The 20,262-nt window shown below is 44.6% G+C and overlaps 1 protein-coding gene across 1 annotated transcript; it reads right to left on the reverse strand.

The window, feature by feature from the left end:
• Positions 1 to 9,833: 9,833 nt before the first annotated feature.
• On the reverse strand, positions 9,834 to 20,071 carry ccar2 (cell cycle and apoptosis regulator 2). The gene is made up of 20 exons (XM_080529525.1): positions 19,950 to 20,071; positions 19,147 to 19,203; positions 18,466 to 18,551; positions 18,035 to 18,146; positions 17,751 to 17,892; positions 17,390 to 17,489; positions 17,149 to 17,304; positions 16,833 to 17,033; positions 15,429 to 15,639; positions 15,053 to 15,216; positions 13,448 to 13,577; positions 12,690 to 12,818; positions 12,365 to 12,466; positions 12,035 to 12,206; positions 11,881 to 11,939; positions 11,458 to 11,580; positions 11,166 to 11,274; positions 10,766 to 10,963; positions 10,107 to 10,261; positions 9,834 to 9,967 (listed from the first exon to the last, which is right to left on the reverse strand). Exons 2-20 carry the CDS (start codon positions 19,156 to 19,158, stop codon positions 9,917 to 9,919), a joined length of 2,412 nt encoding a protein of 803 aa, XP_080385651.1. The 5' UTR covers positions 19,159 to 19,203; positions 19,950 to 20,071; the 3' UTR covers positions 9,834 to 9,916.
• Positions 20,072 to 20,262: the final 191 nt, after the last annotated feature.

Raw genomic sequence — 20,262 nt, forward strand, 5'->3', positions numbered from 1 at the left:
GTATAAACAACATCAGATTTTCAGGTTAAAAACTTGAATCTCCTGATTAACTGTTTGATCATATTTGTTAGTTTAAAAGAGCTAGAAAACAAGGTGCCTTGTGTATATTATGTTTGTGTATGTGATATTCGCCTATTATGCCTCAAATGTTTGGATGAAGGTTAGGGCCTAGGACACACAAGATGAAAATGGCCCAGATGGGGTCACAAGGTGACCCCACATGGGCGGTGGAGTCAATCAGTCTTATCTTAAGGTGTCTGTCAATCATCTTAAGCGCTTTACGTTTGAGACCATAGAATAGGGCAGGCTGCTTAGCTACACAACACATTATAATTATCGATTTAGAACCATGAAATTCAAGAATGACTTGTGGAGCTATGGTTGGACCAACACTACCTTTTTGGTAGATCTAGCAAAAATGATCATGAACAAAAAAAACAGCCCCTGTCCGCACCTGGGTAGCGAGTCTAAATTGTCCTTGTTTTTTGGCCCTTTCTCTTTGCATTAGAACACTATGACTACAGCCAGAGGATACTTTGCTACAGCTACATTTTTTTACTATTTTGTGATCAGTGAGGTTTCTTCTCAGAGAGTGTAACCATGACTGGTCCACACCCACAAGGGGACAGAGGGCCACAGGATAGCAGCCCACCACAGTCTCTCATCTGACTGGCCTGTGAAATCTCTGCCTGCGGTCTGTTTTTAGGAATTAAAAGCAGGGTTTGTACTGTTTTATAGTGATCCACTGGCTGGCGTGGGTTCCTCTATCACATGTCTTCCTGCCCACATGCTGACGGAAGCATGTGAGATCAATGAGATTGACACACACACACACACAATGGACGCACTCTGGCATAGACACACACTAACAAGCTGACTCACACACACTCTGACACAGTTCGGATCACATCATCAGTCACATGGGGTTATCTGAGCACTTCTGTTTCAAGTTTTCAAGTACATTTTTACAAGTATTATTTACTATTACCATTATTTAAATGATCAGGTCAAAACAGATTACTTCAATCAATTGAAGTGAATACAAGTTGCTTTTCTGTTTGTTCACTAATAGTTCAGTCATAAACTGAATTCTAATTCAAACTTACTTATATCAATTAATTAAAATCGGATATCAAAAGAAAATAGCTAACACTCCTTGCCAACATATAAAAAATGTTGATCCCTCCAGGCCAAAAGCATAGTAGGTTCTCTGTCCTCCCCAGGGAAGTACTGTACCCACACATTTGTTGGAAGAAAGACCAATCAAATCACTGAGAGAGGCACATGATTACACATCAATAGAGGCTTTGGAAAACCATTTACAACAACTGCATTGGTTTCAGATGAAAAAGTATGTATTGGAAAGCCTAACACTGGAAAGCCTAACATTGGAAAGCCTAACATTGGAAATTCACAATGATGTATTTCACTGTATTTCACAATGATGTCGTCAAATGTCGAATGCTGGTACTGTGCTGAAGAAGCTATGATGTTGTTCTGAATAAATCTTATAGTACAGATTCCGACCTGTGTTTAACGTTCTATTTTCTTGTCAAATCGTGTATGCTGCACACCTAATCTATCCTGAGATGACACAACACATTTAAGATCACGAATCCTCAATAGATTGATCCATTCCATCTTTTTACCGACAAGAAGATTCTACAATACGTTTTTTGGGGGGGTAAATTTCACTTTATTTCACAGACAGGGATGATGGAAAGGTATCAGGAATGATACTGCTGCTGTACAGCTTATCTAATGGCATAGATTAGATTAGATTAGATTCTACTTTATTGTCATTGCAGAGTACAAGTACTAGATAACAAAATGCAGTTTAGCATCTAACCAGAAGTAAGTAGTAAGTAAGTAATTATTTTTTATTTATATATCACATTTTACAACGACAAAAACAGCCACCCAAAGTGCTTAACAGAAAACACTAGTAAAAGAGAAACTGATAAAAATACACTAAAAACAAGGTGCAATACAAAATACAAGTGCAGAAATAAAAGTACAAAAAGTGCAGTGTCGGGAGGCAGGCTCACCTCAGGTCAAAGGCAGAGAGAAAAGGTGTGTCTTTGCTCATTTTTGAAAAGCCTAGATGCTCTGGGTGGATCTGACGTGGAGGGGAAGGCTATTCCAGAGCCTTAGAGAAGGCTCTATCCCCTCTCGTTTTGAGTCTGGTCCTAGGGACCTCCAGCAGCAGTTGGTCAGCTGACCTAAGGGCTCTGGATGGGACATTGGTGGTGCAATAGATCAGCCAAGTACGGGGGTGCATGCCTGTTAAGTGCTTTAAAAACAATCAAAAGTCATTTAAAATCATTACGGAAGCGGACGGGGAGCCAGTGGGGTGAAGACAGGATTGGGGTTATGTGGTCACGCTTCTTGGTGCCGGTGAGTAGTCGAGCAGCAGCATTTTGGACTAACTGCAGACGACGGAGCAGAGACTGGTTGATACCAACATACAATGAGTTACAGTAATCCAGCCGGGTTGTTATGAAGGCAGGGATCACCTTCTCTAGGTCCTTCTGAGGAAAATAGGCCCTTGTTTTAGCGAGGAGTCTGAGGTGAAAAAAGCTATTTTTGACCACAGAGCAGACCTGCTTTGATTGATTGATTGATTATACTTTAATGTCCCCGAGGGGAAACTTGTATTGGGCATGGTACTTTCATGCTTCAAGTGCAACAGAGACGATACATACAACATACAGCAGGCAAAGTAAACAACAGGACAGCAGCAACCATTGAGTGACATTGGCAGCAGCAGCAGTGCTTGGTGAATTTGAAGTCACTGTCAAAAAGATTTCTGACTGAGGAGCAGACGTTTGAGCCAAGGGGACCTAGAGCATCGACAGAAGGGCCTAGAGTGTTGGCAAATAGAATTATCATTTAAATTGAGGAAGTTTGCACTCAACCATGCTTTGATGTCAGTCAACCATGCTTTGATGTCAGCTGAGCAATGGCTGAAGTGCATCCTTTCCTCTAGATTTTAGTGGCAGATAGACCTGGACGTCGTCAGCATAACAGTGGAAGGACGCGCCACGGTTTGCCAGGATAGGGCCATGGGGCAGCATGTAAAGGAGAAATAGGAGGGGGCCCAGTATCGACCCTTGTGGAACCCCACAGGTGAGAGGGGCCTTTATTATGGCAGGTGAGAAAAATTCTCCTAGCTGAACAGAGAAACTACGGCCGGGACGTGACAGTAGGATCCAATGATCCACTATATCGAAGTGCAAATAGTGATATAAGAAAAGGATATAAAAAACATGATATAAAATCATTGATAGTGACAATGATAGTGATAGGTACAGTATGGCATGTACGGTAGTTCAGAGGTACAGTTAAGGTAGCTTATGTACAGTATGTAATGTCCAGATGTATAAAAGAGGCTATATCAAAGAGGTATGTGCAATAATACAGTATGTGCAACAGTAGTATTGTAAGCATCAGTAGTGCAAAGGGTAAGAGTGATCACATTGACCAGGGGTGTGCGTGACCTGAGGATCCTGTACTTCCTGAGTCTCTTAGATTTATGCTCTATGTTTTCACCTGCATCAATCCATCTAGGTGCACAAAAACACATAAATCCCTTGTGCTTTTGTAGATCTGAATGGAGTGGAGCGGTATATGCAATATAGCAATTGCTCCACCTTTCTCTCTGATGGGTTTGCAGTAGATTTTGCCACTTTGCTTACACCTGTACAATCCTTTCAGAACTGCACATATCTGTATACTCAAGGGATAGGGGCTAGTGGTCAATTTGGGTATGGGCAAGTAGCAACCTAATCATTGTCTCTACCAGGTCATACAAATGAGCATACTTAAGGCCTCCGTCAGCTAACAGTCACTCTGGTGAGGCTCTTTCTGACTCATCTCTTGGTTCCTTCTTGTTGTTGTTTTTTCATTTCCGCATTGGTTTCCCGCCAATGTCTCCATGTGTCCATATGTGTTTAGTTTCCTGTTCTAAAGACACAAGAAATTATGTATGGAGGCACTGGAGGCTTCTGCACGCATAGCCTAGATATCCTGGTGCCTTTTACTGTGACTAACATAGAACCTTGAAAAAAAAACAATTGTCATTTCGAACCATTCTTCAGAATTGGTCACATGAACTGAAAAACACATGATCCGACTCTGTTGCAACTTTGTGTGCAACAAAATGGCCGTAAGTAAGATTTAGCAGATTAATAGCATTATTACTCCCAGTAGTAGGGCGTGTTCAATCATAAGTCATACACACTGCTAATACAGCTGAACAATGTCTGCCACCTTTGTCAGCTTTGTACAGCCACTGTATGAGTCTGTCCAGAGACTAGGATGGGAGAGGACACGCAACACACAAACAGAGATGAATGCAAACCAGTGCTAGATACTGTATATGCAAAAACAGTATACAGTCATTGTATACAATGGCATATGGCATAATATATCATATCTGTCCATATGATCAGAAAGCAAAACTACAGGACATGGGTAGATATGTAGAGGTATGTTGGTTGTCAGGGGAAGAGGACTGTGTTAGGGGTATGTTGTCAGGGTAAGAGGACTGTGGTAGGGGTATGTTGTCAGGGCAGGAGGACTGTGTTAGGGGTATGTTGTCAGGGCAGAAGGACTGTGTTAGGGGTATGTGGTCAGGGCAGGAGGACTGTGGTAGGGGTATGTTGTCAGGGCAGGAGGACTGTGTTAGGGGTATGTTGTCAGGGCAGGAGGACTGTGTTCCCTGCACAGTAGGAAATTGCTTGGCTTGCAGAACTTGTATACATGGTAGTTCCCAGGATGGGCTTGACGTGGATCATCATAAAAGGGAGGAACTTACTGCAGCAGTGTTCACTCTGTCACCAAATCTGAGTCACAGCCTGGAGGAGATCGTGGGCTGGTAGGACGACCCCAAACACGCTAAGTAATACCCACATGTTCCCTCACTGGCTGTCATCATCACAGACTGCACTGTACCATGGCTGTCACCACTGAGGGGAGAGTGTTTGGGAGGAAGGGTTTATGGTTTTAGGGGGGCACTAGCCCTAACATGTGGGTGGTGCAGCCATGCTGCTTCCCATGGCTTTATGATACCTTGACTGTAGTAGGTTCAGATAATATCTGTCAATCTAGATGCTATCTATCTGAGGCGTTGACTTATCTAGGTTAGAAGCTTTCATTTCATTTCAGGACACCTCAGTCCCAGCGACTCCCCAACCATTGTGTAGAACAGGGTGGGTGGTTGGGCAAGAAAGAACTTGGGTATCCAATTTGTTTTCGAGGTTCTTACATACTTTGTATTTGCTTCTTAACGCACTCTAACAGAAGGCTTAAATATGGACCGCTTGATAGACAGGAGGAAAGGTGGCTGCCCAGACCATTGTGTGCAGCGTCGCCGTGCCACATTGGTCTAGCTTCAGCTGTTCTAGTGGTATTTTTTCTCTGCCAAGAAAAACATTTTGGTGAAACACGGCTTCAGACATTTTACTGCTGCGCCGCACACAGTCTGAGGCGATGACTAGGTTAGCCGTCCTTGAACACTCATGCTGCCAGAGTTGGTTCAAGCAGTATATAAACTGTTATTGTAGTCAGTGACTAACTCAGTGACAGAGACATCCTGGGGAAGTGTACATTAATGGGCACTCCCCCCCCCCATTCTCAGGTCACCTTGCTGGGGCACAGTGTCCCTGGATCTGGGGAGGGCCTGGAACCACCAGACATCCAGACAGAAAGACTGATAGTAACCACACAGCCCAGCCTATACACACCCTGCTACTGAGGGGGTGAGGCCAGCTCTACTGGTGGGACTGCTGGGAATAATGATGCTGGGAAATGTCAGGACGGACTGTTCGTCCTTCGGCGAACCTCCCCAAAACAAGTCATGTCAGTCATTAAAATTCCACCAGTGAAAACAGAAGGTGTTTTCTGACCCCCCCGTCCCTTCCTTCCTCGGAATTCTCAGAGTACAAGTGTGTTTACGTTTCACTGTGATTGCCTCATAGCTAACTACACCTTGGGGGTGGCGGTAGCCTAAAGGTTAGAGAGGCCGGCTAGCAATTGGAAGGTCACTGGTTCAATCCCTGCATCAGGAGGGAGCTGCATGTGAGCTGGTGACTTAAGGGTTGCTGGCATCACTGCCGTTGTGCCCTTGAGCAAGGCACTTAACCCCTAATTGCTCCAGGGGCGCTGACTATGGCTGACCCTGTGCCTAGAGCAAAAAATACATTTTGTTGTACTCTGTTCAATGACAAAAAGTTTTTTTCTAATCTAATCTAACTTTGCGCACTCAGCCCTTCTGAAATTGAACCGTTAATTTGAATTGCTTGACATGATGTAAACTGGATAGCCCCCATAAATCACAAAGGCTAGCTGAGTGTATTCTTATGATTGGAACTTTGCACTAGGCAGCTCTTTAGCTGGCCAGTTGAATGGAGCCAGTTGTATTGTGTCTCGGTCCTGGTTCAGCAGAACACAACATTGTGGAATGTTCAGACAGGTTCAGAAATATTATGTAGAACAGGCGTGCCTCTATGAAGGGGTGTTAGTGGACCCTAAACAGAGTTCCAATGTGCTGTTTGGTAGTCACTTTCTCTGTATTGTAAACATGGAATATGTTATCTTTACCACCATCACTCAGTGTACATGTTTTACACCAATATTGCTTGTAAAGTTGAGCCTTATTCAGCCTTATCTAAATTAGCTGAGTAAACTTCAGCTGATCTGATAGCTTTGGCAATGTAGACATCCTGTCCATTATGGTTCAAATAACTGTTGGGGCATTGAAATGGAATTGTCTCCAGTTGAATTGCAATTGTCTCTATGGCAAGTTAATGGAAAATGTCCACATTATTACAAATGCCAGTTAATTATTATGAGTGTGGTAACATTATGATACTTTTATAATACATACACTTCCTGGATACCTGTATGGATCTCCTCTCCTCTCAGGCCCTGATAAACAGAGAGTGTAGAGCGTTATCAACAAAGTGAGTGTGAGCTGTGAGATAAGGTAATTGGAAATGGGGCAGAGGTTAGAGAGGCCAGATAGCAATCTGAAGATTGCTGGTTCGATCACAGCCTCTGGAGGGAGCTGCATATAAGCTGGTGACTGAAGGGGTGCTGGTATCATAAGTGCTACCACTGCCATTGTACCCTTGAGCAAGGCACTTAACCCCTAATTGCCCAGAGGCACTGACTATGGCTGACCCTTGTTGTACTTGTGCAATGACAAAAGGGTTGAATCTAATCTAACCTTGCGCACAGCCCTCCTGCCCACCTTCTCCTCCACAGGGGGAATGCTGTTGACCAGTCTGTTAACCACAGCGAGATGTGTAATTATAATATTGCAAAAGTGTTAGGGATGAATTCAAATAAGCGTGAGTGGGATTTTATAGAGCCAAAGGAGATGTCTTGCTCATCTGTGAGGTTGATAATGCTGCTCAGAGCACAGGTGTTGAGCAGGACAGGGTTCTGCTTACATGTTCACTTTACAATTGGTTCTGCTCCTTACCCCCCGGAATCTCAGGAAGCTCTTCTTTCTACCAGATGAGGTGAGGTGGCTGACATGAACTGACAGATCTTACCTTGCAATCACCTTACAGGGCAAAATGTATCTGACATAGTAAACCTAAAGAACCAAATATTGAATAACTCACACTGCACACATTTTGCAAACTCAAAAACCTTTATTCCTCCTCAGAGGCATCACTGTATGGATCAAGGATGAGTTGTTGGGAGGGAGGGAAAATGTTTGCAGTGACATTGACATTGTTACAAAATAAAATCTCTAATTCTAATGTGGTTAAATAATGATATGTATTTGAGGCATGTTCAGTGAGTAGGGATTCAACAGATTTCAAGCTTTAGGTTGCTGCGTTCAGTAGGAAATGCTAGTAATGAAGTCATTACCTTGAATAATTAAATATCTTAGGTCTATTCATATTTCTATCTGTGATATTCAGCACTGTAGCGAACGGGACTAGGAGAGTAACTAATAATTACTAATTTTGCCATTTAGCAGACGCTTTTAATCCAAAGCGACTTACAATTATGAATTACAGGGACATTCCCCCTGGAGTAACTGAGGGCTAAGTGCCTTACTCAAGGGCACACTAGTAGTGGTGTGGTTTCAGGCGGGATTTGAACTCACAACCTTCCGATCACAAGTCCAACACACTATCCACTAGACCACCACTACCCGCACCACTACTCGCACCATGCGGGTCTCGGACCCCGATCTCCCACATACCAACCGGCCGCACTAACCACAACCCCAAGAGAGTTAACTCCCGTTGGGGGAGCTGCTAACGGGCCTCATACTGGTTCATTACAGTACATTGCACTGTCCTGACAGCAACCGTGAACTTCCCGTTTCAAAATGTTTTCCCCTATTTGCAGCCTTGTGCTCATGTTGAGGTAAGGTCCTAGAGAATACAGTGCCCCCCGTAAGTATTGAAAAGAGGAAGCACTAAATTGGCTTAATTGTTGATGTTACTCCTGACAGCAGCAGCAGAATGTATTCTGAGGTGTACAGAAACACGTACAGTCTACACGACTGCAACCAAATGCCTCCAAATCCATCCAGTAAGACAATGACCCCAAACATACTGCCATAGCAACTAGGGAGTTTTTCAGGGCCAAGAAGCAGAACGTTCTTACCAGGCCAAGTCAGTCTTCAGATTTAAATCCAATTGAACACACATTAAATTCCCTGAGGATAAGATTTTAGGCAAAAAAACTAAAATCAAACAACTGAACATGGCTGCAGTACAGGCCTGGCAGAGCATCACCAGAGAAGACACCCAGGGCCCTATTATGCACTTCATAAGTCTTAAGCAATAAGACGAGGCGGTAGATCTAAACTTAAGACGTGGAGGCGTGGTCAAGGCCACTTTGCTATTATGCGTGCGGTAGTGGGCGCCTAAGACCCGGCGCTAAGCCCAGAAATTAGTCATGGGTGTGTTTTGGGCGTCTTCTCAATCAACCCAATCAGCGTGCCAGGTGCCATTCCCTTTAAGAACCGGCTGCGTTAAGTCATAAGCGCTATGCTATTATACAGTTCATAGGCGCTAGACTTCATGCACGTTTTGAAACACGAGCGCGCCTCCGCGGTTTGCGCATGCGCGCTGACCCACTTCTTGTTAACATATGAACACTCCCACAATGAGTAATATATGCACGGGAGTCTTACGTCTTATGTGTGGGCGCCTAGCGACACCTGCATAATAGCAGTAGCGCGTATGAAGCGCATAATAAGGGTGGCGGTAGGTCTTAACCTGGCTGTGCGTCTTAATTAAGACTTAAGACGACAAGTTAAGAAGTGCATAATAGGGCCCCCAGTGTCTGGTGGGGGTCAATGGGTTATTGCATGCAAGGAGTGTCGACAAAATACTAAACATAAACATACTTTATTTGGATATTTTTTTCCAAAAAATGAAATAGTGTGGAGGGGGAGTTAAAAAATAGTTTTTTCTAAATGATGAAGAACCCAAATCTGAAAGCCCCCCCCCCCACATTGAGTTAAAGCTGAGAATCTACTCTGACCCTGAATTGTTTGATTTCAAATCCAAACTGTTGGAGTATAGAGTAGTGTCTGGAGTGTCTTCTCTATACTCAATGACTTGAATATAGAGAAGACAAAATGCTTCCATGCTTCCAATACTTATGGAGGGCACTGTATATCTGGTATATTGAGAGAGATCTAAAGCATTTGATCCAAGATTATACAATGAAGACACACACACACACACCTCCCGCCTTGACTATGAAGAAAACAAAGTATAAGCAGCTGTCACTTATTCTAATAATAAATACATTCAATTAAAATAAAAAATAATTTGAACAAATAAAAACATCGGTCAAGTTAACATTTGACGTTCACTGGCTGTGTGATCACATATATCTCCACTCTCCTTATCGGCTTTTCTCTTTCGACCAATCACTGCTCTTCATCCTCCATCTCTGTTTTTGATTCGGTCAGGCTTGTCGTCTGTCGAATAGAAGAAAACCCTTTTTTAGTAAGTCCTTGTAAACCCCCTGTTCTTAACTTTGACCTGCATAAAATATGTATTGTGCACCAGATGGGTGAAACTAAGTGTTTTCTTGTAGAGACCGTTTCCTGGTCTCACCTTGTCCACCATTTCCTGCATCCTCTGGATGACGGCAATCATGTGACCAGTATCCTCCTTCAGCTTCCTCTTGTAGGTGGAGCTTTGAATCTCAGCTCTCTCCAGTCTGTGGTGAAGCTCCTCCCCCTGTCCCTGAGTGACCGTTTCAGTCTCAACTGTGAGGGGATGTATAGGGGATAGAGAAAAGGATAGAAGAAAAGAGAGAAGGGATGAGCAGTGGAATGGAATGAGAGGGAGAAGTAAAAACATGTAAAAGGAGGAGGAAGAAAGAATGAAATTAGTCTATGGAAAAGGACAGACTTCAATCCACACTTTGGTTCTGTTTATCTGGGTACCGTTATTAACTTTTCACATGTTTTAATGAAAAAAAACAATGCAACTCAATGGACCCTAAATTAGCATGCTTGTAATTTCATGGCCAAATCATCCCAAATTGCATCTAATTTCTCTGAAAACACTCAATGACTGAATTGATTTGAATTACTTTGAGATGATTCAGGCATGACATTTCAAACATGCTAATTTAGGTTCCATTGCTTTCCATTGGTTTTTGGTTTAAAGAATACTAGCTAACACTTGTGGTTCGTGACAGCGCCCAGAAACATGGAGAGTGTATGAGAGAAAGGGAGAGAGTAAGGTAGTGTATGTAGTCCTAGTACCCAGTGTGTCCTGTAGGGCAGCAATACGTAGCTCCAGGCCTTGCCGTGTCCTGTCTGCTCTCTCCAGGGCCTGCAGCAGGCTTGGGATGTTGACAACACCCCCTTTAAAGGAGACAACCTCAGCCCCACTAACACTCCCTGCCTTGCGGCTTCCTGCCCTCTTTGTCACTGGAACTCCATGCAACAGGCCACGGTTACCTGGAAACACAGAGAGAGAGTTAACATGGGAGATGGGGGATGTGTACTGTGCACACATTAACTAGTTCCAAAGAGATTGATCACATAACAATGAATACTTATGGTGATTACTATTAGCCATAACCAGATAGGCAAGCATACATAAAGTGAGATGCAGAGAGTATGTATTGTATATTTGTGTGTGTTATTGTTCAACTCTGACCCTCCATGTCGATGTCAGGTTCCGGGTGCTCTGGTTCCTCTAAGCGAGAAGCTAGCTTCCTGTATGGAAAACAACCCCCCTCCAAGACCTTACTGACCAACTCCTGGACCTGAGACACAGAGAGATATCACTGTTAGAAGCATGTGGAGTTGGGTGTGTGTGGGGGGGGAGGTTGGGGGGGACGGAAAGGTGAAAAACGGTGACTGTAAACCCAGCGTTGTGTCTATCGTTTGCTTATGCTTTTCACCCAACATTTCTGCTTCGACTACAACATACATGAGTGCACACATACCTGAGTGGGTGTTAGACATAGTCCCAGAGACAGTAAGATGTTCCGAAGGTCTATTTCTCTCAATCTGCCACTGAGCTGCCTGTCAAAGAACACACAAGCCAACAACACTCTACGAGACAGCACCTACAGAGAGGGAGAGGGAGAGAAGGAGAGAGAATACTGAATACTTCAGATTGTGTTGCTTTGGCAAATTGTATGTCATGCCAATAAAGCCAGTTGAATTGAATGAAAAAGAGAGAGGTGGGGAAAATACAAGCACAGATTGTGTCAACAGTCGGTTGCACCTTTCATACCAATAATGAATCTTACATAATAATTGAATTGACAAAGAAAGACATATCATATAGTCTCCCCCACCGTGCCCCAGTATCCTCTCTCTTTGACATTCACACTGTTCAGGTCGGTTATGTGTCTACGACTTACATGTTGTTTTAAGATAGTGTCTGAGTTATCACATGTCATCCCCTCCTCTCCCAACATCTCTGCAAAATAGAGAAGGCAAGAATGAAAGAAATGAGTTCATTCTTTTTTTTAATCCATTGATTCAGTGTTGTTGAAGTCGAGTCTCCATACTCACTGCTTTCTCTGTCCTTCTCCTCCTCGGTTTCCTTCTCTTCCATCTCTTCTCCATCATCATCTGTCTCCTCCTCTGTGTCCTCTGCTTTTTTCTCTCTGCTTTTTCCTCTCCTACTCCTGCCACCCCTTGCTTTTGTCCTCTGCTTTCTGTTCTTTTTTATTTGTTCATCCTCCTAAAGTAGAGAAAGGATAGATACACTAAAAGACTACACACCTGAGAAGCATGAGTATGCATGTAGTCATGCTGTGTGTGTGTGTGTGTGTGTGTGTGTGTGTGTGTGTGTGTGTGTGTGTGTGTGTGTGTGTGTGTGTGTGTGTGTGTGTGGTGTACCATAGGTGCATGACTGGGGTGTAGGGAATAGAGACAACGGTACAGCTGCAGACCAAAGTCCCTCTGCAGCATCTCACTGAATAATTCAGCCAGCAAGCCAACCTGGAGAGAGGGGGAGCAGGGGTAAATGGAAGGAGATCGGGTGGGGCCACAACAATTTATTCAATGCCAAGACTTTGGGCCATCATTTTCACAGCTGTATAGTACCCAAAGGTACTCTAGTGACAAGTCACTACTGTGTCATTTATTTTACTGCATAGTAAATGCTTTGTAATTATAAAACAGTTGAGTGTTTCTTTTCTCCATAACGACAGAGACACTGTACCTCAAAGGCCTCCTTGGTCTGGGCGCTGTGGGGAACCAGGAGGGAGGAAAGGGAGAAAGGGCAGAGAACCAGCCCAGGACAGGGCTTAACAACCAGGCATGGGCAAGCCGGGAGAGGGGCCTCCTCCTCCTGACATACATAAGAAAAAGACGTAGCCTGAGCATGGCAGAATGGACATATTTGCTGCTATTGGATATGGAGTGGTGCACACACACACACACACACACACACACGCACGCGCACACGCACACGCACACACCTCCCGCCTGGACCACTGCAATGGTGTACTGTTCGGGGTACCCAACAAAACCCTGGACAGGCTCCAGGATGGACAAAACTCTTCTGCCAGGGTTCTCACACACGCCAAGCCGTGGCAGCACATCACCCCCACCCTCATCCACCTCCACTGGCTTCAGGTCAAGTCCTGCATCTCTTACAAAATCCTCCTCCTCACCTACAAGTCTCTCCATGCCCGCGTGACCTCCTCCGCCCACATACCCTTCCCGGAAACTGCGGTCCTCAGACTCGGGTCTGCTTTCTACCCCCGCACCAACCTGCGAACCTTCGGGGACAGAGCATTCGGGGACAGGCAGCCCCCACCCTCTGGAACTCTCTCCCTGTGTTGATCCACAACATCCCTACCCTGGACGCCTTTAAAACAGCCCTCAAATCCCACCTGTCTGCCAAGGCCTTCGGCCTCTAATTTAGTTTAGTATTATTAGACACACAGACAGACACACTCACAGACACACACACACCTCCTGATCTTTAGTCCTGAGTGTGTCCCATTCCTCCTCTGTAGGTACGATTCGCCACACATCTGGCAACAGAAACACCACTGTCTCCACCTTCCCCTCACACACATACTTCAGCTCAGCCATCTTATACCTGAAAGAGAGGGGGGGGGGGGGGGGAGAGAGTGAGAGAGAGAGAGAATTCTTATTCTATACCAAGTTGTAGTTGCAAACATGGACTACACAATGGCGATGTGGCCGACACATTGTGATTAACAGTCCCTAAAGAACTCATTGATGGGGCAGAAGTGGAAGTCTGATTCAGTGGGGGGGCTACTTCCTGAAAAAAAAAGATAAATAGACTACAAATGGTTCAGAATGCTGCTGCTCGTGTCCTTACTAGGACCAAACGAAGAGCGCACATCACACCTGTCTTGAGATCACTACACTGGCTCCCTGTCAGTTATAGAATAGACTTTAAGATCCTTTTACTAGTCTATAAATCACTAGGGGTGTAACGGATCACGGATAATCCGTGATCCGTTCGGATCGCCCTCCACGGTTCGGAACGCATGTGTACCGCGGATCAATAGCAAAATCGTTTTTTTTTTTTTTTGTTTTTTTTTTCCTAACACCAGGGGAGCCACCCCTCCTAAATTTCGTTGTTTGGTACCTGTACTGTAGCAATGACAATAAAGACCATTCATTCATTCAAATGTAACCGGTAGAAAAACAATCATGTGCGCTTTATTCTCACTCTCTGCATGTGTACTGAGTTGACAACAACATTCATTCACTCATCTCTGTCCCAATTATATCACGTCATATCACCCGCTAAGCAGCCTGGGTGATTGTGTAAACACACAAAAAAAGTACTCTGTTACTTTGCAGCAGTGATGTTATATATATGTTGTTATATATATATGTTGTTATATATAGATGTTATATATATGTGATATATATATCAGTTTTGACAACTTGAATGTTGTTTTTTTGTTTCACACATTAAAAGTGGTGTTTTTACAGAATTCAAGGAAAATGTTGTTTTTATTAAAAAAAAAAAATGTTTTGTGTTGATCCGAAAAATGATCCGATCCGTGACTCAAAATCCGTGACACGATCCGATCCGTGAGTTAGGTGATCCGTTACACCCCTATAAATCACTCCACTGCGACGCGCCCAATTACATGGTGGACATGCTCATAAGATACACACCAGCTAGACCCCTAAGGTCTAGAGGCACGGAACTTCTAATAGTGCCAGAGGCTAGGACAAAGAGATTTGGAGGATCAGCTTTTAGCATATATGCTCCTAGATTGTGGAACACCCTACCTGAGGGCCTGAGGTTGTCTAAAACTCAGGAAATTCCCACCGCTGGGTGCTGGTAGGCAAACTGGCTAGTAGTCGCTCTATGTATAGAGGGCTGCAAGGGAATTTTCCTGGCTACATAGTGTACAGGTTTTTACTTTTGCCTGCCTGCGGCTCTGTCAGTATTGATTGATTGATTGATTGATTGACTGAGAATGTTTGTTATGTGAAGCGCATTGAGTTGCATCTTGTAAGAAATGCGCTATACAAATAACATTTGATTTGATTTGATTCCTAGTAGGCAAGGAAGTGTCCACTAACCACTGGGAGCAGCCGCTCAGGTCCAGCCCACTCTGCTCCCTCACACAGCGCACGGCTGTCTTTAGTAATGCCTGAGGGTCCTTCGCCGGGCTCCCACCGTCTGCCTGAGGACACCAAGGACCACCGAGGAGACGCAACTCCCCCCCGGCATCCCCCAGCAGGAACTGAGAGAGAGAGTGAGAGAGATAGAACTTTCAAATAAACAATAATTAACTAAACAAAGACTCACAGAGTCTGTGTCTATGCAGATGTACAACATAAATTAAGCAGAATAGTATGAATTTACCCCAGTGTAAGTTTTACCTCCCTAAACGTTAGGGTTAGGATTTGAGGAGGGGAAGCATATCCTAGAACTGTGCCTTGGGGCAACCTCTACCTTAATGAGAGACGTAGGGTGCACAGTGCCCTCTAGTGAGTCTGACTGGTCCTGCAGGCCACAGCAGAGTCTGTACAGCTCCTCTGAGCTAGGCATGGACAACAGCAGCACCTGCAGGAGGGAACATACACACCATACACACCCGGACATCAGAGAGAACACACACGCATACACACATAGGCGTCCACATATGGCACCCGCCATACCTTGGCTTAAATGTATTTATTTAACACGTTTTGTAATTTTTATGGTGTTATCTACTCCAAAACTCAAAATCCTCCCGGCTCCATCTCACCCCACCAGCCAGCCTATAGGCGCTGTAGTTGAGCGGGACATCGAGGTTTCTGCTCTGGTTAGTAGCCTACTAACAGTTCCTCAATAAATAAGCCACAGAGTAACGTTAATGTTAAAACCATGACTCTCGTTCATTCAGGTGGATTAAACAAACCGTATAAACGCCATAATACCGTTGGTTCAAATGTAACATATTAATGAACCCTAAGTCAATGTCATGTTGTGTCAATACAAACATGTTAACTAATATGTTATTTCAGTGAAAAACCCGACCTACAGTGATTTTGAACGTGGCATGGTTGTTGGTGGCAGGCGGCCTGTTTATTTCTGAAAGTGCTGATCTACTGGGATTTTCCCGCACAACCATCACTAGGGTTTACAGAGAATGGTCAGAAAAAGAGAAAATATCCAAGACCGGCAGTTCTCTGGGCGAAAATGGTAGTGGTGATGTAATGGTGTGGGGGATATTTTCTTGGCAGAAATCTGCAGCAACTGCGTGATATTATAATGTCAATACGGACCGAAATCTCTGAGGAATGTTTCGAGCATTTTGTTGAATCTATGCCACGAAGAATTAAGGCAGTTCTGAAGGCAAAAGAGGGGGTCCAACCCAGTACTAGCAAGGTGTGCCTAATGAAGTGGAGTTAGTGCAAATTAACTATTACGTAGGCTTATTTAAGTGCTCTCGTAGTTCATTATTGTGGATGTTATAGGTACATTGTTGGTTGCCTATCACTAGTGCCATTCTGAAGTTCGCCTTGCGATGTGTTCGTCTTAAAACATCAAACCTAAAATATACGATCGCATCGAACTACATGAAAATAAGCGGCATTGAGAAGAAGCGAATACACATTCACGCAAATGGCACTAGTGATAAGCGACCCACAATGGCTGCATTCGTAAACTCGCTCTGGAATCTGATCAGCACTCATGTAATGCCTCTTGTCCAATCAAATTACATGGTCCCTTTATGACGTTGAACGCAGTGTGCGCTCCGGCGCTCTCAGAGCGAATTTACGAACTATGAATGAACGTCTACTCTCATGAGAGACTTGTACTAAATGTTGTGTGTGTGTGTGTGTGTGTGTGTGTACTACCTTGACTGTGTACTCCGAGCTCTCTCTCTCCGTAGGTGTTTTTCCATCGGTCTGAGGGGAGCCTATGAGATAGAGGCAGGGGTGGAGAAGGGGGAAAGGGAAGGGCTGGGAGGGTGGGAAACTGTCAACCCAGCTGATTGACAGGTGACAGACGGAGGGGGGGAGGGACAGGTGGGGGTAACGTCGTTGCAACTCCAGACTGTCACATGCCACACTGGGTGGAGACAAAAGGAGATGGGGGGTGGCGGACGCACAACATTTTAATTAGAGATTAATTCATTGAATGAACTGATTGGATGACTGAATGATTGACTGACAGGTGCACTCACCAGTCTCTGGGGAAGCAGGAAAAGAGGGCAGGACTTTGAGGGGGCACAGGGTTTGTCTTTTTTACGTGCCCCCCGTCCTCTGTGCCCTCCTCTTCTGTCCCCTCCTTCCATCTCCTCCTCTTCTGGTCACCACCACCCCATGGTCCACTGTCTTCCCTAACACACAGGATGTAGAGAGATCAAACACACACACACACACACACACACACACACACACAGACACACACACACACACACTCACCGGCGGTCTCCTCTTCTGCCTGTGTCAGCGTGTCTCTTCCTGGTGCCCCTGCCCCACCCCTCAAACTGACCCCCCCAAGAAGGAGTCTGCAACAACCCGGCTGTTTGAGAGAGGAGGAAGACAGACAGAGAGAGAGAGAGAGAGAGAGAGAGAGAGAGAGAGAGAGAGAGAGAGAGAGAGAGAGATAGAGACAGACAGACAGCATGACAGAGTGAATAAGGGAACAGCAAGTGCATCAATCAATAAATGCAGAGAGAACAGAGATGTGCTGTCCAAATCTCAAACGACACCCTACTGCGCCCTACAGGGAATAAGGTGTCATTGGAGATGTTTTGCTCTGACCCTCATAGTTCTGACTCACGTTTGGCTGGAACGTGGAGCATGCTGGGTATGAGAGGGGGAATCTTGGGAGATTTGAGGAGAGGCTGTGGCTTGCTCCCCAGAATCCCTTGTTTCTGGCCCGGCGTGATGGTGGACAGGAGAGGGGGAGGACATTTAAACGGCTGGCAAAAATAAAGAAAATGGAGAGAAAGGCAGAATGAGTAGGGTTGGTTTCAACTGAAAATGTCTGTTGACAAGAAAGGGAAAAAAATGCATCCACTAGGCATTCTAGTCAGTGCTCGTCTATTGAAGGTGAGACTGTACCTCGTTGAGACTCTGTACTCTCTGTGCACTCCAGCTGTGAGGCTGGGACGGGTCCAACACGGCTTTCACCAGTACCCTTTCCCCCAGCGCAGGGACTCTCCCCTTCACCACACTGACACACACACAACACAACACAACACACAGGGATAACACAGGGCATCATTTAGGGTGCATCTCTGTATCTCTTCAAAACACCCCATCTAATCCTTTCAGTACTGAGAAGCGTATTTGGGTCAGGTGTGGCTATAGGCTAGTAAATCTTCACATCTACAGTGTGTGCAGGCTTTTGTTTCAGCCCGGCGCTAACACAGCTGCATTAACTAACCAGTCATCAAGACTTTGCTTAATCAGGTGTGTGAGTGCAGAGGGGACACACACTCTTCCCTCTCTAGGGCAAGAATTGAGTCACTGTAACATCATGTTGATCCCACCTCCTCTGAAAGCGTACGTCCTGGTCTACCATCCCATAATGCTCCTGGAGTTGGGTCACGACCCCAGTGAAGACACGCTGCTTCATCTGAGAGAGAACACACACATACCAGACCTGGGTGAAATACATGTCAAATACTTTTCGATGGTCGATTTTGTTTTGCCCAGCACAACTAAACCAATGGAATAGTCCCAAAAGTGTAAACAAAATCAAGATCATCTCACACTTTTATACGTTAAGTATTTAACATAATCACTGTTACGACACTGTTACCCCGGCTCTGGTCTCCAAACATTAAACTTTCTTACTCTCACCACTCGCTGCTCTCTTCTCTCTCCTCAGTTCACTCACATCTCAACGTGTCTCGACACACGCACGCGCACACACACACACACACACACACACACACACACACACACACACACACACACACATCAAAAGCCGCCAACTGAACTACGGCATCATTACTTGGACACACAACATGTGTTTTAGACAAATGGCAAGAAAACAATAAACGAAATTAAAGAGAGAAAAAAGGGGGGGAAACCTAGCTGGGCGGGGGCAAGGTAATTCCTTATTAATTATTAATTACAAAAAATTAGCTTCATAAAACTAACTAATCGATGTGCATCTGGACCGTCGTAACAGTCACACTCTTTCAAGCATCAATCTCTTGCCTCACCTGTGTGTCCATGTCTGCGTAAATAGTCTCCACTCTGTGTCTGTGTCAAGCCTCAAGCTGGAACATACAAAACACACTTATCATCAAACAATCATCATGACCTACTGGGACATTCATTCTTGGGTTTGGGTGTCAAATGATCCAAATGTTGACACAACAAACTGGTGAGACAGAACTCCAACATTCACGTGTAGCCAGATCAATGTCCTTATATTTCCTTACAGGACTTCCAGGATTGTCAGTTTGTTGACAGATTCTGCTCGGGTCCATAAATGGTTCTACTGCCCGCATGGATACACCAGGATCAGGCTGCACAGTTGAGTCTCGTGTCCGGCCTTTTATGGTGTTTCGATGTTCCAGTAAATCACAAATACTTAAAAGATGAGATCTGAGATATATTAGGGATAAATGCAACGAGTGAATGTACTGAATACTGTCCGTTTGGGGAACCCGTAATCTATTTTGATGGCTTACTAATGGATAATTGATGCTGTGGAGAATAGAGCTTGCAACAACCCAATGAAATGTCTATTAGCTATTCACTGCAGCTGGGGAAGCTGTTACTCGCTGATTGTAGCAAAGGAGGATCGGCAGCCAAGCACTCAGCAGATGAAAATGAAACTTAGAAATAGACAACTGCAAAATAGCATGCTAGCTACAATGCTAGCTATAGCAGCTAGTATTGAGTAGTACCACTACTGGATAACCAAACTGGTCGATAGGTAGTTTAACAAATATAGGATGATTTGTTATTTATACAACATTTTTCATCAAATAAAAGACACTCAGTGGTGTCCACTCACTCGACCGCTGCAGGTCTTGTTCCCTTGTTCCGTTCTGGTTCTCCCTGCTTTGTTTGTTTGGGAATTTGGAGTAGATGCTAGCGGTTGTACTCTTCACCAAAGAGAGCAGTGATTTATGTAGCAAATTATTGATGAATCTGCAAATACTTCTTCTGGTGGAAAAATACAGCAGTTAAAATATTGACACTGATTACGTGATTATTTAACCGTCACGCCACACCGTAAATGTATTTGCTTTCGTTTGACTTATATGCCTAAACCCTGCGTGTCGCTGTGGTGGTTCGGGTCGGTGGCTGTGTTCGGAATGGCATAC

Source organism: Nansenia antarctica, assembly GCF_963989245.1.
Source record: "Nansenia antarctica genome assembly, chromosome: 4".
Lineage (NCBI taxonomy): Eukaryota > Metazoa > Chordata > Actinopteri > Argentiniformes > Microstomatidae > Nansenia > Nansenia antarctica.

Excerpts from the sequence above, each read along its gene's own strand:
- ccar2 (XM_080529525.1), bottom strand. Across the intron at positions 17,490-17,750 it reads GCTCCACGTTCCAGCCAAAC|CCGGGTTGTTGCAGACTCCT; the intron begins GTGAGTCAGAAC and ends TCTCTCAAACAG. Across the intron at positions 10,964-11,165 it reads ACCTGACATCGACATGGAGG|GTAACCGTGGCCTGTTGCAT; the intron begins GTCAGAGTTGAA and ends CTGTGTTTCCAG.